Source organism: Berghia stephanieae, chromosome 6 (genome assembly GCF_034508935.2).
Source record: "Berghia stephanieae isolate SIO BIC M18660-M18661 chromosome 6, UCSD_Bste_1.3, whole genome shotgun sequence".
NCBI lineage: Eukaryota > Metazoa > Mollusca > Gastropoda > Nudibranchia > Aeolidiidae > Berghia > Berghia stephanieae.
The window spans coordinates 6,724,794-6,751,013 of NC_088365.1; the positions used below are offsets into that span (position 1 = coordinate 6,724,794).

At 35.5% G+C, this 26,220-nt stretch overlaps 1 protein-coding gene across 7 annotated transcripts in view; it reads left to right on the forward strand.

Moving 5' to 3' along the window:
* Positions 1 to 22,047, forward strand: part of LOC144974395 (uncharacterized) — a gene marked incomplete at its 3' end in the record, with an annotated part of 142,128 nt that extends 120,081 nt beyond the window's left edge. For 4 of the 7 annotated variants that reach the window (XM_078917235.1, XM_078917239.1, XM_078917241.1 and 1 more), the window contains 9 exon segments: positions 235 to 411; positions 3,423 to 3,579; positions 6,033 to 6,130; positions 7,362 to 7,475; positions 12,202 to 12,334; positions 15,243 to 15,361; positions 19,285 to 19,299; positions 19,751 to 19,936; positions 21,888 to 22,047. In XM_078917235.1, the coding sequence (XP_078773361.1) occupies positions 235 to 411; positions 3,423 to 3,579; positions 6,033 to 6,130; positions 7,362 to 7,475; positions 12,202 to 12,334; positions 15,243 to 15,361; positions 19,285 to 19,299; positions 19,751 to 19,936; positions 21,888 to 22,047 (1,159 nt within the window). 7 annotated transcript variants of the gene reach the window in all.
* Positions 22,048 to 26,220: the final 4,173 nt, after the last annotated feature.

Below are 26,220 nucleotides of genomic sequence, written 5' to 3' on the forward strand. Positions count from 1 at the left end.
GCCTTAGATGACTATGTGGATGTTGATACTGTGTATGTTAACGTTTACATTACTTTACATTTAATGGAAAAGTAAATTGTATTCTTTTGCCTTTTTATTAAGTTGAAATTGAAAAATCCCTGATTCTAATCACTTCAATTTTGACCAGCTTAGTGCCGTACTCATTGATTCCACTATGATACAAGAAGAGAGTAACAAATGCAAATATTATTACCTATCTACTCTTCTCTTCAGGTGAATGCAACGTGACAATTCCTGACCACTCTAAAGTGTCCACATCAAATAGTACTATCTCTGTTGGTCAATTCATTGAGTACAGTTGTAGAACCGGTACATTTGCTGTAAAAGGTGGTAAAAAAAGAGCTTGTTTGCCCATTGGAAAATTGACTGGAACACCCATTGAATGTAAAGGTATGCTTTGATATACATTGTCTCGTAATCTAGAATAAAATAAGAATACATTTGTATTTCTTACTGCCAAAACATGACTTGACTTATGCCTCTTGGAGCACTCTTCCATCTTCTTTTGTCCTTGGCACAGACCTTTGTCTCACTCTAGGTAAGATTGGAGACTCTCAAATTTTGGTGGAGGCTTCTCCTCCAGGTCTCTTTTGGACAACCCCGTTTTCTCTTGCCCTGTGGGTTCCATTCGAGAGCCTGCTTGGTTATATTGCAAGGTATGGCCAACCCATCTCCACATTCTGCGTCTGACCTGGACATCCATTTGTTCTCTGTTTGTTCTTGTCCAAAGGTCAGCAAATGGCACTTTGTCTGACCATTTCAACCTGAGTCTTTACGAAGACAGCGATTGACATCTTGGCTGATGTGGTCGAGGTTGTTCGCCAAGTCTTTGACCCATAGAGCAGGACTGCTTTAACATTAGTGTTAAATATTTTGAGCTTGGTGTTTGTGGATATGCTGGACGTTTTCTATATTGGTCTCAAAATTGCAAAGGCCTGGCGCGCTTTCTTGATTCCAGCGTTGATGTCTTCAACAGTTTCACCTGACTGACTGATTTTGCTGCCGAGGTATGTAAATTCCCTGACATCTTCTATTGCTGTGCCATAGATGCCGAGTTGTTCTTCTTGTTTGGCAGTTAAGCGCAGTAGTTTTGTCTTCTCTTCACTAATATTGAGACCAACTCGTGGAGCTGTTTTATCAGGGCCGTGACTTTGTTCTGCATGTCTTGTAGGCGGGGTGAGAGGAGGGCTAGGTCATCTGCAAATTCAAGGTCTTCAAGTCGTTTTGAAAATCTCATTTGAATGTCATTGTTGGACCCACTTGGAGGGAGGCCAAATCATGGAGCAGTCTAAATATTCAACATAAAAAAAATGATAATTAAAAAAAAAAAATTGAGCTATATATATTTGGCTCGCACTTTTAGATTTTCCTATTACGCAATTGGAGTCAATAGACTGATGTCACATCGCCCAGAAACGGCGAGCAGCGTGGTTCTAAACAAAGATAATTGGTACTTTCAATTTTTCATGTTGGCTAGAACTTTTCATATGTCATGTGATCAGAATATTTAAAAGTCAAAACATGATCATAATTATCGTGTTTTTCTCCTCTGGATACACTTTTATGCTCGCAGGAGAAATATTTCGAAGGGCGTTCGCCATTGTTCGATAGGTTAGAGCCAGTTACTAAGTTACTATGCGTCATTACGAGGGAAGTGACGTCATGACTCATGAAGCCAATTTCTCATCAACTTCAATTATTTCACAAAAAATAAACTTTTACAGTCAGGGTAATACATTTTACGAGAATAACTCATAAACGTGGATGGCAAAAAAAATAATTGCAAAGACTTGAGTGACGTCAACTTCGTTCTATCTATTGCTCTTATGAAAACAAGAAATGAAGTGAGTAGAGATTTGCTAGGGCATCTAGAAGTTGATAGAGTTTTTAAAATAAGACTTTCAACACATCTTCACCTAAATCCAACATTTAGATAGAGACTTACATAAAAAATCTGAAAAGGTATTTTTGAAACAGTGACATGTAAAACAGAACGAAAAATGCAAGAAAAAAAATAATCCCAAAATTACACACATTTTCAGATTTCCCTCAGTGTCCGTTCCCTAATTTATATTCTTTCACTTAGTCTCAATTTACACCAAAAAAACTAATAAAAAAAAGACATCTATATTTCTTGACATAGTACAGAACTCGAAGGTCAGAGCTCGGGGGGAGAGCGACATTAAAAAGTATGAATTTTGACCCAGTTTGCTAAAAAAATAGATTTTGGTGGGATGTTGTCATGTGACAATTTGTCTGCATAAAATATTGCATGAGAACTTCATCTTCAGTTTTTTCGACTAAAAAAAACGTATTTTGTGACCAATGGTATGGTTAAATCCTGCCCATTTTTAGTTTCAATGAACTGATTTCATGAAAGAATAAGAAATAGTCTTTATAACTAAGCAAAGGCAAAAACATATCAATAAAAAGTAAAAACTCTCCTCTATCTTCAGCAACCAATCACTTTGTTCTTAATTATGTCATGTGCTCACAATCCAATCAGAGAGCGAGAGTAGAGTTTTTCCCTAAACTCGTTTACTTTGACTTTTAAATGTGTTTTTCTCAAACTGCAATTTTCGTCACTAAAAATCTCCTCCCTCAGTTTTCAACCAATCTTCTTCAAACTTTCTACAAATGAGTGTCATACAAATACGAAGGTCCTCTAGGAGCCGGAATTTTGAGAAAAAAAATTTGGAGTATTTTCTAATTATGTAAATTTTTAATAATCGAGTAATATCTTTGAACTTAATTTTTTAAATTTTATAATTAAAAAATTAAAAATCGGGCTTCTAGAGCCTCTTTAGTTTCTTTTTTTCTACCTCTGGCCAAAATGTTATGTCAATCGGTTGATAAACAAAATGGCTTTGACTTTTTAAGATGTGTTGTTTATTTTCCAATATGGCGTCGTTTCCATAGCAACGGGCAACTTTTTTCGAAAAAAATTATATTCAATCATCCTTCCCAAACATATACATAATGACTGCATTGTGACCCATGGTATGGTTTAGGATAATTCATTAAATAAAAAAATGACCCTTTAGTGTCGCTCCCCCCCCCCCCTTTAATAGTTATAGTTCTTCTTCTTCTTCTTCTTCTTCTTCTTCTTCTTCTTCTTCTTCTTCTTCTTCTTCTTCTTCTTCTTCTTCTTCTTCTTCTTCTTCTTCTTCTTCTTCTTCTTCTTCTTCTTCTTCTACGGACATTTAGTGTCATCAGGTTGACGACAAGCCCTGCCCCATGTTGTATGCGTTCAGAGCGGCCAGGAGGAATTGTCCATGACTTTGTGCTGTCACTATTTCTTCCGGCAGATAATTGTGAGTAGTTGGCCTTTAATTTGCATATAAGAATATGTATTCAGTGTTCTTTTCACGAGGCAATCTTGAATTCTCATCTTATGACAGACTGCCCTGTTGGTAACAGAAAGTTCAAGAATAATTGTTATGGCTTCATAGACAAGGCTGTAACATTTCAAGATGCAGTGAAAGAGTGCGACAAAGTGAATGGTTTTGTGGCATCCCCGAAAAATGAACTAGAAAACAACTTTATTCCCATCGTGAGGTAAAGTTGGAATTCAGGAAAAGTGTGGATTGGGCACTTACATCAATAATGATGAGAAATATAGGTTGTAGCGAAGTGGATGATGACACAACAATTATCTGACCCTTTATACAGCGCAATATCTATTAGACATGCTTTACATGTGGTCCCAGCCAACAGCAACATTTAACATGTAGAACGAGAAGTGGCACCTCTTAGGCGATATTACAATTTTTTCCAACATAGACAACGCTGTTCTGAGACAGGTACTCATTTTTGCCTGAGTATGGTGAGAGAATGTGAATGAAGACCCTTTTCCAAGGACCCGGGTACTTGCTGCTCAGAGCAGGTCTTGAACCCTGACCCTTTCGATCTGAAGGCGAGAGTCATACCACATACCTGCTGCATTAGAGAGAAAAGTTCACAATCTCAGATAGCCAAACTCGGGATCCAACCGACCCGACACCCACCAGAAGGCTGAGAGGAAGTGAGTGAGAGAGAGAGAGAGAGAGAGAGAGAGAGAGAGAGAGAGAGAGAGAGAGAGAGAGAGAGAGAGAGAGAGAGAGGGAGGAAGGGAGCAGTCACTTCTCTGTACCCTATGATATCAATTGGTGAGGTTCACCATCATAAAAGATACTATCATATTTAAATAACAAATCAAATCTTCTTCTTGTCTTCTATACACATAATTTTGAATATCAAGATATATATTGAATATATCATTTACGTCTTCAAGTTTCTGAGCAACAATTTCTTTTTTTTCGGAATACGAGATGAAATTGTAGTTGTCTGCAACGCATGCATATAATTGTGTTAAATATCATTAGTTTTAAGATTTAATTATTATTAAAAATGAACATTACCCTCTGAATCATTACCCATGATTATATATATATATATATATATATATATATATATATATATATATATATATATATATATATATATATAATATATATATATATATATGTTGTGTGAAGGTATATCAGATGTACTGCAAGCATTAATATCTGCATTTAATAAAATGTCAAAAAAGCAAAACAAAACAGAACTTGAGCTTTTATATAGCGCAGTATCCACTAAACGTGCTCAAAGGACTTAAAGGATCAGCGATGAACAGAAACACGTAACAAATAGAACGAGACAACGCCTGATAGGCGATAAAATGCTGTTAATGGTCAGGTACTCATCTCATTTTACACCTAGATATGGTGAGAAAATGTGAGTAAAGAGCCTTTTTCCAAGGACAACACTATGTGCTCAGTGAGGCTCGAACTCAGGACTCAGAAAGCAAGTGTCATACCAAAAGACCACATAGCCGCACTGATACATACACACACACACACACACACACACACACATATATATATATATATATATATATATATATATATATATATATATATATATATACTATTCCATAATGCTATACATTATCGTATTTCATTTAAGAATGGCATGCTACATACTATTATTGTGTTTTCCCTATCCAAAACTATGTAGACCCTTGAATAGAACTTAACTTTAATATATTTTCTTTTTACATCAATAAATTATACTTTTTTTTTCAAAACCATCCTTGTTCCGTCAATGTTATCTGAGTTTGATAAAGTAATTTTACTGGGATAGGGAAGTATTGAACAACAGACATGAATCCATGTGCTAGTCCTGGGGTGACATCTAGTTATTGCCACCTCTGAATCTCCAGCGAAAAGTTCAACTTCCTTAACAGGTATATCGGGGTGGGGTTCTAGACCTCCTATAGTGAGCACTGTACCTTTATCCCCTATATCGGTTTTCCAACATGATTTCTGCTTTGTCTTGGAATGAGATTACTTGGGTTTTTTTTGTGGCCCTGGCCGGATACTCTGGCTATGAGGGAAACAGTCAAATGGAAGGTTAGAGTTAGGAGATGATATTTTTTTTGTTTGTGTACATCATCTCTCTGTTATTCATTATATTATTAATATGTAAATGATATACTAATATACATAATATAAATGTTTATAATATATGATTTGTAAACATTTGAGTGTGTTCCTCTTAGTGCTAGTTTCAGGATGATACATCTAAGTACCCTGATAGTGTGCTCTTGGAATCGACATCTATTCCCTATTAGAACCAATTCTCCTTTGTCTTACTTTTTCTTTGGTACTTAAATTGTAATTCTAGAACTTTTTACTATCCTAGATTTCTTCCTCTTACTAGCGCTTTTATGACCTTAATGTGTTGCAAGCGCCGTAAACCCCTTAAAACACATAATTAACAGGTATAGTAGTGTTTTATAGGTCAAGGAAGACAGTACTTCCTCTTTAACTCACTAGGTAATTGACAAAAAGATTAGCAATTTTCTCTGGATTGAATGATGAAAAAAAGAGATTTAGCAGGCTCTGAAAATCACATTCTTTATAATACTATACTGATTTCATGAACTTTTGATTTAAATATTGTTTTGTTTTGTTTCATCCTATCAGTAACAAGACTGAGGTTTGGTTAGGATTGTCATTTGCTAATGAGACAAATGATTACAGATGGCAAGATAGGACAAAGCTAGACTGGTCTAAGTGGTCGGGTAGGTACTTTGAGGAATCGCAATCTATTTAATGATAATGATAAAAATTAATAAAAAGCTACTTATGCCATGTATGCCAAACTTACAAAACGTTATTTCCTCCAACAACAAACAAAAACTATTACAGCCAGCTTAGCCCATCAAATACCTAGAGAAAAATGCAGCTGCAGGACCAAGGCTACATGCCCACTAAACAAACACTTGCCTGACTCAAAACGGTATTCATCAAGCCATAGTTACACGCCAAGACAAACCAAAACAAGAAACATACATTGTCCTCACTGAGTGTTCATTCAAAACCAGATACAACCTGCATAAATCTTTCTTCAAAAACATATACAAACGACATTCTAAGCGAACACAATTGGAAACTTGGAAGAAAAAGAACATATTTTTGCATCCCTCACCTCTATTTTAACAACACTTCAATTAAAAACATTCAATAAAATCATCAATTCAAAAGAAATCATTGGTCTGCCTGAAATTCCAGACATGTCATTTAAATGTTAACAAGGTGAAAATAATTGTAAACATATATGTGGCCCATCGTATCAAAACGGTTTTATGTCGGGATGAACCAGGTGTTAAAAACCCAAATTTTATGCTAAATTGGTCAACAATATGAATTATTGGTGTTGGTTGGTATTGGTTCCACCCTTTCTAAAGTTTATTACATTAACATTGCCCTCAACAGTCATGCTCCTCGCAATCGCTCTTTTACCATGATTGTTTTTCTTCCTGGATTGATTTTGCAATAATGATTGGGTAACTTGATCTGTTATATCTGGCGGAAAGTATTTTGTGATGAACTAGCGTGATATTATCAAAAGAGTATAGAAACCGGGAAAGATTTTAGCTTAATGGATCTAATGGCTCTGAAGGAATACTTGTGTAATCAAGTATATATACGTTTTATATGAATGCCCTTTGTCTAATGATTGCTAGAAGTGACTACGTTCTAAAAAATCTAAAATTCTATCAATTGCACCCCTGAAACTGCCACTCCTTCTTCTATATTGTATTATTCACTATTAACATACTTTTGCCAATGACTGTTTACTTAAGTTAAAAGTCAATATATTTATTTTGAGATGAAAATCCGAAAAATATATACTTCAAACGCATTTTTCTTAAAACAATAATTTTTGACATAGTCACTTCAGGCACTCGGCGATGAGTTATACCCTTTTTGTACCATGATAACATTTGTATCCTTTGCTTGCAATTCCAGACGATAAAAAAGATGGAGTTTGTGTCAGCATGTTATCAGACGGTACATGGATTAGACAGTCTTGTGATAAAGAGCTGCTGAAAACAAAGATCGTTTGTGAAGCACCTTCACTAGGTAGGAGTTAATATTTTCATTTCTGATTCAAATTGGGAAGAGAAGTAGTGATGCCACACTTTCTACTTTTTTTCAGGCCTGTAAATCTTCCGACTATTGCTGGATTTCCCACAGTGCGATTTTGCTCGATATGCACTGTTAAGTGCTGACATTTAACAAAATTAAAATCTTAAAAACAAAAATAAAATTCATAACGTCAAAAAGCAAAACCAACAAATACGAAAATAAAAGAGGGTTTTTTTGTGCCTAGAAAAAAATAGTTTTTATTCTTTTTCAAACGTCGACTTAAGAAAAAAAGAAACATTTTATTTGTCGTGTCAAAGACAAAACTACTGTAGTCAGCTAGGTATATTAATTATCCTTCCACCTGCACGTCCCGTTGGATGTATTCATTGCCACAGACGCAAGAGAGAGAGTGTCGTCGAACACACATGTAGTCAGTAATCAACTAACACGCACAGCGTGTGTCGGACCAGGCCGTTTCTCTATTTGCTACCAACACAGACACATTTTTCCGACGGGTTATTTTCCTCCCTATGCTTTCTCTGTTTCAGTTTGGAAGTCAACCAGAAAATAGTAATGCGAAATAAATACCTTTCTTCGAAAGGTGATTGACACCTCTCACCAGCGACCGTAATTGTTTAAATTTTTACCATTTCCTCTATCACACACGACCGCACCACCTCTACCTCCTCCTCATCCTCCTAATCCTCTTCCTCCTCCCCCTCTTCTCCTTCTTCTTATTCTTCTTCTCCTCCTTCTTCTTCTTCTTCTTCTTCTTCTTCTTCTTCTTCTTCTTCTTCCTCTTCTCCTCCTTCTTATTCTTCTTCTTCTCCTTCTTTATAAGCGTTAATCCAAATAAATGAAAGAATCAGCTTAAAACACAAAAAGTAACGAAGATAAAGCAGATTCTCGTTTCAAGAACTAGATACACATCCTTCAAAAAGGTAGGAATTGTTCTCGTTCTTTCATTTTACAACTAACTCAGACGTGTGACCAGAAATATGCGTACTCTCTGAAATAATTGGGATTGTTTTTGGGTACCATAAATACAATCCTGCTTGTTGTATTATAAATGAGTTGGAAAGTGACATGATTTTGATTTGACTAGTCAATTGACGTGTAATATATGAGTTGTGTTTATTAATTAATCCATATTTTTTGTCCTGTTGGTCTATTTTTGCATGTTCAAAATGTTCTGACAATTTTTTGACCAACCATCTACAGGCCTGGTTATTTTTTTTGTTTCTGTATGTATATATGTATGTATGTATGTATGTATGTATGTATGTATGTATGTATGTATGTATGTATGTATGTATGTATGTATGTATGTATGTATGTATGTATGTATGTATGTATGTATGTATGTATGTATGTATGTAGGTAGGTAGGTAGGTAGGTAGGTAGGTAGGTAGGTAGGTAGGTAGGTAGGTAGGTAGGTAGGTAGGTAGGTAGGTAGGTAGGTAGGTAGGTAGGTAGGTAGGTAGGTATGCATGCATGCATGCATGCATGCATGCATGCATGCATGCATGTATGTATGTATGTATGTATGTATGTATGTATGTATGTATGTATGTATGTATGTATGTATGTATGTATGTACGTATGTACGTATGTACGTATGTACGTATGTACGTATGTACGTATGTACGTATGTACGTATGTATGTATGTATGTATTTATGTATGTATGTATTTATGTATGTATGTATGTATGTATGTATGTATGTATGTATGTATGTATGTATGTATGTATGTATGTATGCATGTATGTATGTATGTATGTATGTATGTATGTATGTATGTATGTATGTATGCAACCAGTCGTTTCGAAGACTTATAATGAATAGGTTACATTCTGAATAACAAGGTGGCATAAGTATTTTAGTATCAGGATCTTTAGGCAGACAATTAGGATTATGGGACGAGGACGGATGATTTTTTTATCCGACCAGCATATATATATATATATATATATATATATATATATATATATATATATATATATATTATAGACTAGAAAATATGATGCTATATCTCTCTGAAATCAGTAGATAATTTAAACAAGGTAGGTATTCAGTCAGTTTTGTTTTTACATCACACTTATTTTTCCTTTTGGACACGACATTATTAGATGATGTTGCCTACCCATGCCATGAAGGATTGTAAATAATCCATCAATTTGGTGTTGACATGAATGGCCCATGCTGTCCAAATTAACAATTTGAGGGTTACTTATCTTGCAAAAGAAAAAAACAACATATTTTGATTTTATGCACTGCACATACTTTTAATGTACTTTTTGTGCTCCTATTTGGTCTCGACCTGTGACACTCATATTCTGATTTGAAGTTCTTGGGTTTGAGTCCAGCTCTGAGTGGCGCATAGTAGCATTGTTTCTCTCCGAAAAAAATATTGTTATATCGCGTAACATGAGTCATACTTACTTACTTACTTAGGCCGCCCCTTGGGGCGCCCAACATGAGCCACAAGTCTTTGCCATTCTGTCCTGTCCTCCATAAGCGTACGCAGCTCCCTGGTGTTGTCCATTCCTGTGTCATCTAGCAGACAGTCAATGTAGGTTTTATTCTGCCTGCCTCTGCTTCTGGTTCGCTCAGGTGGTTCCCGTAGAACAAGACTGCTTGCAATCTCCTCCTTGTGTCTCCAGCAGTGCCCCGCAATTCTCAGTCTTCTCTTTCGGATCTTCGAAGTCACTGGGGGGGGGGTCATTGTAGAGCTCTTCATTTGTTATGTGCTCTTTCCAGCTTACATTGAGGGCCATCCTCAGCATACGGGTGTAGCAGCCGTCCAGTTGTTTCTCCAGGGCTTTTGCAAGAGTCCATGTCGCTGCTCCATATAGAAGCACCCACTCTACCGTTGCCAGGAACAGTCTCTTCTTTATTTCCCTCTGTAGGTTTGAACTCCAGATTTTCCTGAGTTTGTGACAAGCATTCCAAGCCAATGCTTTTCTGACAGAAATATCAGAGGAACTGCTTTGGGTCCAACCTCCTAGGTACTTGAAGTTGTCAACTTCCTTCAGCCATTCTCCATTCTTTGCTTGTATGCTAATTGGCCTTTCTTGGTTGTAGGTTTGGAATACTGTCTTCTTAGCATTACAGCATAGTCCTACTCGTTCAGCCTCAGTTTCCAGTCTGTTGAGGACTTCTTGTGCCTGGTCCATCTCCTCGTTCAGTAGAGCCAGATCATCTGCAAAATCTAGATCCGTGACAGTCATAGCTGGATTACGCCTAATTCTTTGTCTATGTAGCGTGAAGCCCAGCTCGTTCTCCATGCCAGCGTAGGTCTTTCTCATCACATAGTCCAGGACAATTGCAAAGAGATAGGGGCTGATGTATCACCTTGAAGCACCCTGCTTTGATCTCAAACAGCTCAGTTTCACCATCTGGAGAGATAACCTTTGCCCGTGTGTTCTCATACATTCTTTTCATAGCAGAGAGAAGTTTAGGAGGTATACTATATGCTTTTAAGATTTTCATCATGGTAGGGCGATGTGTCGAGCCAAAGGCCTTCTTAAAGTCTACGTATAGAATGATTGCCTTCTTGTTGTTACTTTTTACTCCTTCTATTAACCTTTTCAATGCCAGGAGGTGAGCAGTCATGGATCTTCCTGGTCTGAAGCCGTTTTGACAAGGACGTAGATGAGGGTCTATCTCTGGCTGGACTCTGCAAAAGAGTCATGTCTTACATTGTTGTAATGGAAATATGCTCAAACTAACGTAATATACGTGACTCCTCATCTCAAAACGGCATTAAGTCGGGATGATTAAGATGGTGAAAATTGAATTAGTAGCCAGAAATATCTGGCTTGCGTTGACTTTGTATGTTTTATTGAGGAGAATGAATATGGTATTTTAGAGTGCTGAATACCAATGATTCATATCTTTGACATGTTTAACGATAAGTTGACTTTTTAGCATCAGGTTCATCCCGACATAATACCGTTTTGAGACGTTGGGTCACATATGCGTGCTTTTTACCTCATTGTTAAATCAAATCCTAAATTGCATTCGGCTTCGGATGTTGTAATTTGTAAACTCGAACTCTTAGAATCAAGGGATGCGTCCATATAAGACAAAGAAATCAACTCTTCTTGTTCCTCGCGTCCCTTTATTGTTTCAACAACAACAACAAACAACTTCCAAAACACATTTTTTAATTATTTTTTTTTAAAAACGTCTTAAAATATCAGTCAGGATTACTTTCTAAATCCCATGTTCACCCAGCAGTGATTAATGTGGATTGGGTGGCTGGGTCTGTTGAATCTCGCAGAAAGTACTTCTTGATAGACTAGCGTCCTATCCAAAGGGTAGTAAGCAGTTGTCTGTTTCACGCTGTAGAAACCGGGATAAACTCCCGCTCTATGGGTCTAATGGCTCTGAAGGACTGTAGATTATATCAGTCAATAATAGATACCCGCTGGTTGTAACTATAATATGTGACCCACCATCTCAAAACGTTATTATGTCGGGATGAACCAGATGCTAAAAAGTCAAATGAAAGTTAAACTGGGCAAAATTATGAATGATTGGTATTCAGCAATCTAAAATATGATATTCATTCTCCTCAATAATGTTTATAAACTCAACGCAAGTCTGATTTTTCTGGTTACAAATTCAATTTTCCGTATTTTAATCATCCCGACTTTATGCCGTTTTGAGGCGAGTGGTCACATATTTTACTTTGTCTCTTTCCCTTTTTCTCAGGTGATCAGACGTGCTACAATACTGATGACAAAGGGGCCACATATGATGGACAAGTCAATGTCACGATTGGTCATGAGACTTGCCTTCCCTGGGCAGAGGCTAAAAATTGCCCAAACAGTCCCTTTAACACAGGGTCAGTTGTAAATCATTGAATTTGATTTCAACATTACCCAACAAGTGGTTGGTTATTTGCCAAAAGCCAGTTGACAATTTTTACAGGTCTGATAACCACACTCAATTATGGGACTGTTGCAATGGTCAATATTTTGCGTTGGATTATAGAGTATTTTAATTACAATTACAACAATAAAGCCATAACAATTCGGGTTATCAGACCTGCAAATAAGTTTTAAAAAATTAGTCAAAGCATTGTATTTCTTGAACTATAGTCCGTTCCTCAACCCGTGCGCACGCTTTGACATGGATATCTTCACAACCTTCAGATAGATTTTAATGACAATTGGCACGAAAACTAGAATTGTTAGTGACATTATGCCGATGTCTAAATTTTTGCATCAGTTACAATACCATGTTTTAGGATTTTCCCTCTTTACGGTATATAAAAAATGAAGAGTCTGGGATGAGGGAACATTTTGATGTTTTAGAATACAATATTACACACAGTGAATTCTGTTGTGATGACGATTACTGAACTCGCCCACAGACTTGACCAGGTGTTTACATGTCACGAGATTCATTTGCACTACTCACTAACATTCTCATCCTGGTTCAAAATGATACATCAAATTGTACACTTTGTACACACTTGACAGAAACAAGTGTTAGAATTTAATTGTTTAAAGCCAGAGGCGTAGCTTCCTGTTGGGATTCTATATTCAATAAAAAAAACTGATAAAAATATGGATTAAACATTTGTCACAAAAAGGAAAACTTAAAAGTATTTAAATTTCTCCAGAGATGCAAAGCGCAGAATTCTTGTCATGGCATGCGGCTGACAGCAAAATGGCTCACAACCAGGAAATCAGAGGGGAGAGGTCTCCGGTCACATAAATATTTTTTAATGTCATCTGTTATGCATCTCTTGAATTTGAAAACTGTGGTTCGTTTTAAAGGTTATCCTGCACAAAACTTACTTGAAATCTTGTGTTAAAATGTTTACATTCAGTGATATTTCACATCAATACATTCAAAGCGTCGCCCCCACCCCCACCCCCTTTTCCAGTGAACATAATTCAAGAGTGGCGAATACGTAGCGTATTCAATGGTTGACCAGTGGGACTTCATGACATGTCTTGTCCGACCTTTATGAGTTGTCTTGGTCAGCAGTTGGTCGAGTGTTATGTCTTTGTGAAAGGCAATTTCTTCTCGTCCTATCGGAGATGGGCGTAAATATTCGATGAACCCCCTGGTTTGTTTGGGTTTTTTTGCACACCAATGCCTTTGTCCGAAAAATGTATATGCACTAACGGGCTGCTTGTGCCGTCCAAAGTATTATATTGCCGTTGTCCACCAGGGAAGACATAAAATATAAACGCTGTGAAGTACTAGATAAATGCAATCTATTATTGAACGATTTCAAACAACCCAAAATTATTTCCCACTGAATTCAACTTTGTAATGATCTTTTTCCCCACGGGAAAGAGAATTAACACACCATTACTGTAAACATTTTAAAGCTTGAGTCATATTTTATTACAAATGATGAAAATATAATGGGAATTTGGCATTGTGAGAAAACTATTAGGTCAATTGCTATCGATATTCAAAATCCGTAATGCCACTTAAAATATAAGCCCATATGTAAAAAAATCACGGCACCCCAATTCGCAACTTTAGAGGAATTTGTAATATTCCATGCGCACGGGACTTGGAACGGACGATAGAAACTAACATGTGTCTCAACAGTTCTTTGACCAAAGGTCACTAGTAGATAAAAGAAATTTAACTTTATCAATATTTAAGCAGTTAAGAGTAGCTTCGTGAATAATGGCACTTTGACACTTTCGTCCAGATTCTTGTCATTCTGTTTTGTTCCCTGAGCAACAAACTTTGCACATATTATTCTCTTTGTGGCCCTGCATTGCGAATAGTGTCAAGCTTATCTCAGTCATTTTTTCGAGATAGAGTCTAGAACGTAACAATAGAAGTTCTATGATGAACAATAATGGAAGTTTTATATTTATTCATTTTATGTGACAAATGTTTTATCCATGTGTTTTCTTGGGCAAATGTGGAAAGAATGTCCAATAGGTATAGATTGTTGACTTTTATTTTAACTTCTTATTGTGTGGCATTGACATTTCTTGAATTCTCCGTCAGATCATGAAAATGTTCAAACAACCCTGGGCAGGTGTTATGCTGTTGAAGCAATCAAAGAATCGGTTATAAATCATTGACTTCAATTGTAACTTCATTATTTTGTGACATTAGAATGTCTTGAACTCTCTGACAGACCAAAAATAATGTCCGATTTGGAAATTATAGAGACCAATTTCTCTTTGTTATGCTGAACAATTTTAACCATTTCCTGCATTGCAAAGGAATTTTGGTTCTTATGTCTTATACACTTTAGAGACGGTCACATTTATTAAATTCATATTCGATGTTAACATTATCGTGATATGAGTTTTAACAAGAAAGGGTCAGTATTAAATACTTGAATTCAATTTTAACTTGATCAGCATTGGAGGGAGTAAAATGTGCTGATGATGAATTAAGCAACAAAGGGTCAGAAAATAAATTATTGAATTCGAATTTAACTTTATCGGTACTTGAGGGGGTGAGGTGGCCGAGTACTTATTTGCAGGTCTGATAACCCAAATTATGATGGTCTCATTGTGGTAATGGAAATACTCTAAACCAACGCAAATAGTCTTCATTACAACAATGTTAGACCAGGCCCAAAATGTTCGTTCAGTTATCTGACTGCAAATATGTGTACTCACCTTTAAGTGTATTCAACATATTTTGAAAGAAAAATTAATATTATAACTAATTAAATTATATGCAGTATTAGTTGAATTGACCATAATAACTGAAGTACTAAAGGAAATTATGACATTTTAATCTAATAAACACAGTAATGAACTAAAGAACTTGGTAGAGAATTACTGCCGAAATCCTGACAATTCGCCCGGACCCTGGTGCTACGTTAATGCTGGAACGTGCGACAAGAAATACTGCGCTGTTTGTAATCATGGTAAGTTTTTCAGTTTTAAAAGTGAGTGTTTTTTTAAAATGATGACTCATAGTTTAGTAGACGTTTAGAACTTCAGGGATCGTGACGGATCAGCTGGCGAAGAACACGTTTCAAACATGAAAGGAGTGTTTATCAAACCTCAGTGGAGTTTAACCCCTTGTTCAACAAGCAATGATTGGGTAGTTGGAATTTTAGACTTTGAGGAGAATAACATCTTATCCAAAGAGTAGCAAGCAATTGAGATTTTTCGTTTAGTACTACAATGCAACCTGTGGATAGCGACACCCCTGAATAACGACAACCCCTGTATAGCCACATTGACCCTGATCCTGATGTTAGTAATGAAACCCCAAAATAGCGATTGCAAGCAAGTAAAACCCCTGTTTAGCGACATCGTTATAACAATAATCGGCAGTTGATACCCTTCTATCGATATCTCATACTCAATTAAAATAGGCCCGCTATTTTCCCTATCCCAGTGAGACCGCCTTGCTACCGACGATCTAGAACACATGTTTACTACACTGCATGGAATCAGTGCTATTTCCAATGGAACCTAAACCCGAAATAGCGACATATTATATTTTTTTTTTGTAAAACCCCTGTTTAGCGACAGCAATATAGCAATAATTGGCAGTTGATACCAATGCTTGATACCAGATTCTTGTCATCCAGTACGATTAACTAATAAAAACTTTATTTTCCTCCCAATGGAATCGCTTTGTTACAACACTGCGTAGAAGCAATACTGGTTCATACATACATATGGGACGCCAGCAAACGAAGTTAATCAGTGGATGAAACTCTTTTCTTACCGATTCTTTTCAGTATTTTCCCAAAATGGCAGGCTTACCCAGCAGAATAATTGAATGTTTAAAACTCAAACAGCTCTCTATAAAACAACATTATGTTCTTTTTAATTAAACAAGGAACATTCTTCAAAGTTTTTGATATACACAATAAATCTGAATAATATAAAATGTTTATTGTGTCGTAACAAATGTGACGATTTTGCTGCAGGTGGTAAGTAGAGGGTTAACTCCCTCCCTGTTAACTACCTGTCTAAGGTCAGTGGAGGTTAACTGTCCAATGGGGACTATTACGGATATTTATGGTCTTGTAATATGTTGGAATCGCGGGAAAAACAATGATATCTTCTTTTACCTAATTATTTTCTTTTGAAAATCAGTTGTTTTTTTTCTAAACATCAGTTCGAATTTGATATTATCGTGCTTAATATAGATCTAAGCTGTATTTTTGGGGGGGGGTTTTTTTAATATCGCAACACACGTGGATCCACTAATTATACGTGATTTTAAATTTTGGTGCATTAAAATATAAATTTAGACATTAAAAAGGCATCGATCGTATCTCATGGATTTGTATATAATCAAAACTAGATGTGATCACCTGTGTTCTTGAGCGGTGTTCTCATATCGGCACTTGATTTTATTGATTCATTCTTAGTTTTGTTAAATGGTGTTTGAGCACTGTTAGGATCAAACAATGACAATACACGTTGGAGGGTGAAAGAGTAACTGGTATACTTGTTGTCAACATGGGAAATTGACTTTCTATAGACCTGTAAATTCTCAGTCAATTAACTGAAATCAGTCAATTTGTCAAATTCAAATATTTAAAAAAGGAAAGAAAGAAAGAAATAAATAAAAAAAGAAAGAATTCACAAATCGTAGTCGAATGACCGTAAAATAATTAGGAGTGTTCCACAGCGCTAAGCATAGCTCATGGGGACCGTTTATTTTAACGATGTATATATTGCCAAGACTAAGCGACGCTTTTTATAAAAGGCGTGTCTGAACACTTCCCTGGGTATTTTCACACATCCTTCGTTAAATTATTTTTTCACTTTCCAAACCGTCGTGATCCCAACTGTAGCCAATTTTAACTGAGCCACTGAGGGATAAATTTCACTGTTTCATCTAAGCCAAAATTGACCACATTTACCTGGGGAGTCTCAAAACTATGATAAAGTAAATTGCGAATGCCGCAAGTCCGTTATGTAGACATCTTCAAATCGAAAGTTAGGATAGATTGCTACAAGCACATTTCGATTGCCTCACGTTGTAAACAAACTGGTTGACCGTTTCTTCACTGATTGAGTACCTGATCATAAGGAACAATGGTAAGTAGCCTTATTAATCCCCGTGCAAATCAGGACGTTTTCTGGCATTGTTTTGCTCAAGCCCAAGCGAGCTTGCTGTTTTGTGGCGATTTACCTTCATTTCGATTCTTTGAATTTTTCCGCTACCGCTACGCCTGCCGAAGTTTCTTCTTGATAATTCACTTCTACTTAATAATTCAGTGTATTGGCCTGAAGTCATATTTATTTAAGTTTTTTTTTTCTCTGTTATTTACTGATTGAAAATCAAGTTTGCTCATTGCTACATTATGCTAATGTTCTCACAATGGCTGAGTTGTTCGTGGATCGCAATTCAGACTTGTCGAGCGTCGATAAAGATATGAGTCCCGTGAGGAATAAATTCAATTGGTCATGGCTAGAAGTTAAAGATGATAATGGTGATTATTTTTCTATGTCAAAAAAATTCCAGATGCAGGAATATGACTTTGATGAGGTCATCTTTACCTATATGAATGACATGCTTATATTTAGCATTCCTTCTACATCAAATTATGGCAGTCATACTTCCAGTAAGAAATAACACCCACTATTTTGATATATTGTATTTGTCACTCTCCTCTCCAATGATGCCTTATTTTTAAAAAAAATGAATCTTCAGTTTGTCGAAGAGTTTCAGTCAATTTTTATAGAGCTCATTTACAGGTCTACTTTCTAACATTGTTGGAACGTGTCTTCTATCAGCCACTGGTCCCCGCATCGCACTGTTGTGTATTCATGGGTCTCACCACACACCCTTTTTCCACCATCTTGGAAACCCCAGAAACACATCACCCCTGAACAACAACATGGCGATGTCGTTATCCAGTGGTTGCACTGTAATTTGTTCTCACTTTTTTACTCTTTTAGACAATATTTCTTATTTAATTTTGGTAGCAGATTTGCAAATAAATAAAATATCATATCTTTCATACATGAACTCAGAAAAAAATTAATGATGAAAACCAAATCCTCCTATATTCTTCCAAAATAATAACTTGACATATTGTATCTTTTTGAGTCCAATGTTATGACAATGACCATTTTAGCACAGCCTTAAATGTGCTAAACTAGTAATAATATTGAATACTCATAATTTTAAACGTGATTTGCATATATAGCTATATTCTAAACCAAAATCCTATAATTTTTGTCGTATTCTTTGTTTTAAATATCATGCATAAGGTAGGGCTGAGAAATTGTTGCGTCTCATCTTCTAACTTTTCTGGTCCCAAACTCATTGGAAGTGTCTGTGTATGTAACCAGTCCTTCAGCAGACTAAAAATAAATAGGTTACATATTATATTCAATCATAAAGGGGAATAGCATTTTAGTATTATACATAGGCAGATTCTTAGAATTATGGGACGTAAAAGAGCGAAGATATATCATTTTTATTGACGACCAACAGAAACTAAGATGCCATCACTCTGAAACCAAAAGAACAATTACACAAGGCGTGTATCCAGCCCCTCAAGGAGAGTAGTTTCACACGTTCAAAATGATTGGAACCTGATGTTCTTTTTTCTTTATGGAATTTCATTCTTTAGTTCCCTATTTTATTAATGACTTAATAAGCCTAATGAGTTGTCGTGATTGCTTTGACAAACATGAGCTTGAAAAGAGTTTTCTTGTGTTATAACGTAAATGAATGATAATGAACATGCTAGTCTGCGTGATCATCAATGAATGAAATAGTTTCCCAAGTACGTTATGTTGGAATCAACGAAAATTATATTTTCTATGTCAAAGAAAAAGTATTTATCTTATTTTTTTCTTATTTCAGAGAAAGTTAAGGACTGTAAGTACACCATAACTAATACTGTTACAACTATTCCTACAAGTATTTTCATCATTATCATAATAGTATAAATAACCATGATTATTTTCATTATTATTATTATTATTATTATTATTATTATTATTATTATTATTATTACTATTATTATTATTATTATTATTATTATTATTATTATTATTATTATTATTATTATTATTATTATTGTTATTATTATTAATATTATTATTATTATTTTTTTTCTCTTTTATTAATTCCTAGATACTATTATTATTATTATTATTATTATTATTATTATTATTATTATTATTATTATTATTATTATTATTATCATTATTATTATTGTTATTGTTATTATTATTATTATTATTATTATTATTATTTTTATTATTATTATTATTATTATTATTATTATTATTATTATTATTATTATTACTCTTTTATTAATTCCTAGATACTACAGTGTCGTGCAAAAAGCCCAAACTGCCGCTTGATGGAATCATTGCAACCCCTCTGAAAGATTCTTACAAAGTAGGAGAGAAAGTAGACATTGCTTGCAATGACACAAACATTAGCATTCCAATGACCACAACTTGTTTGACCAGTGCTCAGTGGTCACCTGTCGGTCGTGCATGCACGGGTAGGTGTAATATTTATGTTTAAATCCTTTAATTCTACCAGACATATTGCATTTGTTAATTCTTGTTTTCCACTTATTTATAAAAAAATATTGACTATGAATTCTTGTCATTATATTTTTTTCAGCTCTTAGACTAAGACTTATACTGATACTGTCACAAAACTTATTCTCTGGTAAGGGCATTTGAAGATTACAAAGGAAAACTCACAGGTGTCCACTTTTTGAAACCTCTGTGATACCCCTCTTTCCGTGAGTGATGTCAGGGGTCCGATTCTTTCCTCTATAATTAGAGCAACTTAAAAACTACTACCATTGAAGAGTTATGGTTTTATTTGTTTCGCTATTCTATTTATAGAAGGTAAACTGAGACCTCTGAGATCCCTCAATGGTGGCGGGGCAATAACAACAATTCCAAGAATTGGACATCTGTCATTCTCCCCCTCCTACTCAACATTTTTAAACATTCAAACGATCATCATTAAATTCAGTTTTAACTATCAGATTCAATCTGTCATAACACAGTTTTGATACAATTGGTCCTTTGTACACATACGAGTATATGCAGGTTTGACATCTGAACGCAATTATGGGCCCGCTTTAACAGTGTTTTAATGGGCAATATGTTTGAATTGGTTTGAGAGTAGAATGTCTTTTTGATTTAAATTATTGACACATTTCAAGTTTGGATATCTCGAGAGCTACATAAGATTGCATCAAACGTTTTTGCTATAGGTAAAGAAGACTATTTGAGTTTTTATTTATATAAGTTTTAACAACAATTATAAACAGCCTCTTGGAATCAATTGGTCTAATAATTCATCATTCAAAGTCAAAGGTCTTAAGGATAGGTATGAGACAAAGGGAGCAGATCAAAGTAAAAGATCAGGAACTTGACGATATAGACCCTTCTGCTATCTCGGGAGTATAATTGACAAGGATGGAGGCACGGAAGCAGAGTTGAAAGCACGGATAGAAAGGCAGAGGCTGCATTCACATCTTTGAACAGAGTTTGGAGAACTAAAGATATCTCCCTTCTACTAAAGCTAAGACTTTTCAACTCAAACGTGAAGTCTGTACTACTGTATGGATGTGAAACTTGGAATTTATCACAGGCATGTATAAGGGGGGTACAGATTTTCGTAAACAGGTGCATGCGTAAGCTACTCAGAATAAAATGGATGGATAGAATCAAAAATGAAGAAGTATGAAAATGAACACAGCAGAAACCAGTGGGAGAGGGAATAGGAAGAAGACAACGGAGGTGGATTGGACGCACCTTTAGACATAATGACTCCATATAACAAAGAAAGTATTGGATTTGAACCCTCAGGGCAGAAGATTAAGGAGACGGCCACAAGGAACATGGAGAAGAATCAAAGTAGCCGATATACAGAGAGATGTTAAGACATGTAACGAATTAAAAAAAAAGTTAGTTCAGGACAGAAGAGAAGGATGGAAACTGTTTGTCTGTGGCCTATACCCTGACCCAGGGTGAAAAAGGCAATGATAATGATACAGTTTTAACACTGTGCACCATTTGGTAGCTTAGCTGAGCAATGTTGTCATCAGTAGAAAAGGGTAATTTTGACATAAATCGGAATTTAGTTTGGCTTTTTCCGACATTGTTCTCGAAAAAAAAACGTTTATTTCATTTAGCAAGTTAGTCTAAGGATATCATCTTGGAACATTGCCTTGCCACTGCAAAATTCTATTGTGTATAAAGTCATCAAGGATCATACTGATGATACAGTTTTGATACAACTGTTACAACGTTTACACATATGCAAGTCTGATATCCGAACGTAATTATGGGCCGAGTTTAACAATGTCGTAGTGGAAATTATTTTGCATTGGTTTGAGAGTATGTACATTACAATTATGAGGCCATAACAATGTGGGTTATCAGACCTTCAAATTAGTATACGTCTGAACGGTTACATTTTCTTTCCAGAATGCCCAGCGGGCTATTCCCTTTTCGATGAGAAATGCTATGGCTTCGTAGATGAAGAAATGACCTACACAGATGCACAGAATCATTGCAAGAAAGTTGTCCAGGGACATATTGCCGCACCAAATGGAACAGAAGAAAATAAATTTATCTCAGAAAAAAGGTAGGTAGAATGCCACTTCACAATAAGAATTTATTTTCTCGTCAGTCACCTCACCCTAATAAAAAATATAATTATCATTACTACCAGCTTTGTCGTTATCATCAACATCATCATCATTGAATATGTATTAGTCTAAATTTAATAGCTATGGTAATTGTTTAAATGTATATATAATTAATGTTGTGCGTAGTCGCCTAACAGGCTGTGTGTTTGTTGCTCCACAATATATGAACATTGTCTAATTTTTACTGGTGTTATACATATTTATATTCCGGACTTTTTATATTGTTATATTTGTCACACCGTGTTCTTTTATTTTATATAACTTTTGTCGGTTTCTAGCATGATTTTTTAGTGATTTTACGTGAGTTTTACATTATTTCTGAATATTTAAAATGGACTTTGTCGACATGACAGGTTCTCACCAGGCCATGCTATTACATTCAATTTTAATATTTTTATTCACAACTCAAGTTTTTACCAAGCAAATATTTGCCGTGAACTGTTTTTAAACAGTGACTGTTTTCACCAACGTATTTATAGAAACCAAATAGGTGGAAGACGCAAGCAAAGACCACTTATAATGAAAACTGATCATCGATGAGAAGCACTTACAGAGTAAAATTAATGTGTTAAACCTAATGAAATGTGGCTTATTTCAACTCAAGATCGGATTGTAAGGCTGACGGGCCATAGAACTACATGCTACATGCATCATACATCACCTGAAAACCTTAAATGCCTTTTTTGGGAATATAAACCACCTCGATCTCTGCGATCCGCAAGTTCTTCGCTAATGGGGAAAAACATCCCAAGAACAAAGTTTGATTTTGCATTTTCGGCCCCAATGGTATGGAATTATTTACCACCTAAAACCCCAAAACGTGAAAGTTTACCAGTTTTGAAACGGCATCTAAAAACCGATCTTTTTCATTCTGCTTATTGTGATTCTATGTGAATTTCGAACAATATGTGTGTGACTGTTGTAGTGATTTTGTAGTCGAATGAGTGAACATGTGTGATACTAAAACTTTTTTTACAACTATCGTAAAGCACCATTGAGCACTATTTGAGGATATTGGCGGTATATCAAACAATAATTATAATATATATATATATATATATATATTTATATATATATATATATATATATATATATATATATATATATATATATATATATATATATATATATATATATATATATATATATATATATATATATATATATATATATATATATATATACAACCTCGAGCACGGAAATCTCGAACAGACACACAAATCTCGAAATGACGTAAATCTGAAACTCAGTACAATTCCCCGTGTTAATCCCTCTACTTCGTTAGTATTGGCAACACGAAAATCTTGACCACATTCCGGGCCCAACACCGAAATAACGAAAAAACTGGACATTCCCTTGCGGTCCGTTGAAATTTGTTGTTTTTTTTTGCGAATTGTTTGTGTTGAACGGAAAAAAAAGATACCATTGCTCTCCCCGTATTGCTAAGTTTCAATTAATGTGTCACACGTGCATGAGCGTCACATATATTATGTGTGTGTGTCTATGTGTGTGTGTTTTGTGTTTCTGTTTGTATGCTGAACTGAGAGGGAATTGCGAAGCATGTTTGACCAGCTTCTTACGAACACCACCCATCACTCCATCAATACCTCACTTTATGGTACTTAATCGGAGGTGCCAGTACCATAGCAAAATGACCAGTATCTTTGGAACGGGAGACTAACAAGGCAGTGATTAATTAATTGCCTTAGGCCGTAACTTTTGCGTATTGAAATGACATAAAAAATTGGGGGTGTGGAAGGTGGTCGTGAAAGCTGTGTGAGAGCAATGCCCTCCCTCTCTTTTTAGCCTGCTATGGGTAGGAAGGAAGAGCGTTAGGGTTTTAAGAGAGGAGTGAAAGTAACAATAGTGATTTTAGGTGCCAACAAGAGATGAAGTGAGTAGAAAAGTGCCAGAAGACAATAGAGAATAAAATTTTTTTGCGGCGGTGATTGGGGTTTGAACCCGCGACCTTATTGGTACGACAACTCTCCGCTTGGCCGGTGAGAGCGTGACTATACCGTATGAGCTATCCACGATCCCCCAAAAAATCGTATCAAACCCAGGTCATTCATTTCTCTCTCTCTCTCTCTCTCTCTCTCTCTCTCTCTCTCTCTCTCTCTCTCGCTCTCTCTCCTCTCTCTCTCTCCCCTCTCTCTCTATCTCTCTCCTCTCTCTCTCCTCTCTCTCTCTCCTCCTCTCTCTCTCCTCTCTCTCTCTCTCCTCCTCTCTCTCTCCTCTCTCTCTCTCTCTCCTTTCTCTCTCTCTCTTTCTCTCTCTCTCTCCTCTCTCTCTCTCCTCTCTCTCTCTATCCTCTCTCTCTCCTTTCTCTCTCTCCTCTCTCTCTCTCTCTCTCTCACACACACACACACACACACACGCAGAGACTACTGGAATCGCGGGTCCAACACACACAACATCCGCGAAGTTAGTTGCCAGCAATTAAGCTTAATAGCCAATATTCTGAACACAAACATATAACATATATATATATATATATATATATATATATATATATATATATATATATATATATACATATATATGCTCCGGTATATGGGGTGAATTTTTAATTCAGAAAAGTGAGTGGAGCAGGCACTTATGTTGGTAACAACAAGAGATGAAGTGAGTAGAAAATTGCCAGAAGACAATAGAGAATAAAAGTTTTTGGCGGCGGTGATGGGGGTTTGAACCCGCGACCTTATTGGTACGATAACTCTCCGCCTGGCCGGTGAGAACGTGACTCTACGGTATGAGCTATCCACGACCCCCTCTCTCTCTCACCGACTACGGGTCCAACACACGCGTGCTGGGTGTGTAATGCTCCATGCAAAATGCTGGCTTAGTCTTTTTATCAACCCCACGCAGTGGTAATTGTCATTCCATTTTATAGATAGTTTGAAGATGACGTCACTCATGTCTTTGTTATTGTTTTTTGCCATCCGCGTTCATGAGTAATGCTCACTGAACTGTATCATCCCGACTATAAACGTTCATGGATACACACAGTTTTGTGTGTTGGTCCGTTATACTTCCGGATGGCAATGTTATGAGCTTCTTAGCCAAGCGCATACTATCTATAACTGAACAAGAGAAAACGCACTAAACACAACATCAGTGAAGACTAACTCATAATTTTGTAAAAGATGGCCAAGAAAAGGACATTGAATTGTCTCATTATCAACTCTTGACGGAGTTCACAATAATGAAAAGTTAACATTATAACATGACTTTATCAAGACCACCCACACTTATCACCCTCATATTCTTCCTCATATCCTATGTAAAATACTCAACACGGAAAACTCGAAAATACATTTATATATAATATATATATATATATATATATATATATATATATAATATATATATATATATATATATATAATAATTCATCTGTTTATGTATTGCGCCCAGAGATCAAATTGCATGAGATGTTGGCCATTTTTAATATTATTATTATTATTGTTATTATTATTATTATTATTATTATTATTATTATTATTATTATTATTATTATTATTATTATTATTATTATTATTATTATTTTTATCATTAATGTTATTATTATTATTATTATTATTATTATTATTATTATTATTATTATTATTATTATTATTATTATTAATTATTTCCATCATCATCATCATCATCATCATGATCATGATCATCATCATCATCATCATCATCATCATCATCATCATCATCATCATCATCATCATCATCATCATCATCGTTATCATCATCATCATCATCATCACCATCATCATCATCATCATCATCATCATCATCATCATCATCATCATCATCATCATTATCATTATCATCAACATTATCATTGTTCTATTGAATTTAATGTGGGCTCCACCGAATGGATTCTTAAAACTGAAGATGCTGCTCTCTTCTAAATTGAAATGGATGCCATGAGTTATTGAAATGAGCGAGTATTTATAAACTTAATACAAATATAAAAATACGATGAGACCGACGTGTCAATTTTGTTACAATGTACCTGTCATCATCGCGATAGTTGCGATATATTTTATGAAGTGATTATTAGGGCAAATTCATCTAAACTATGTTAAGACACTCTTCTGGCTATTTCGACATTA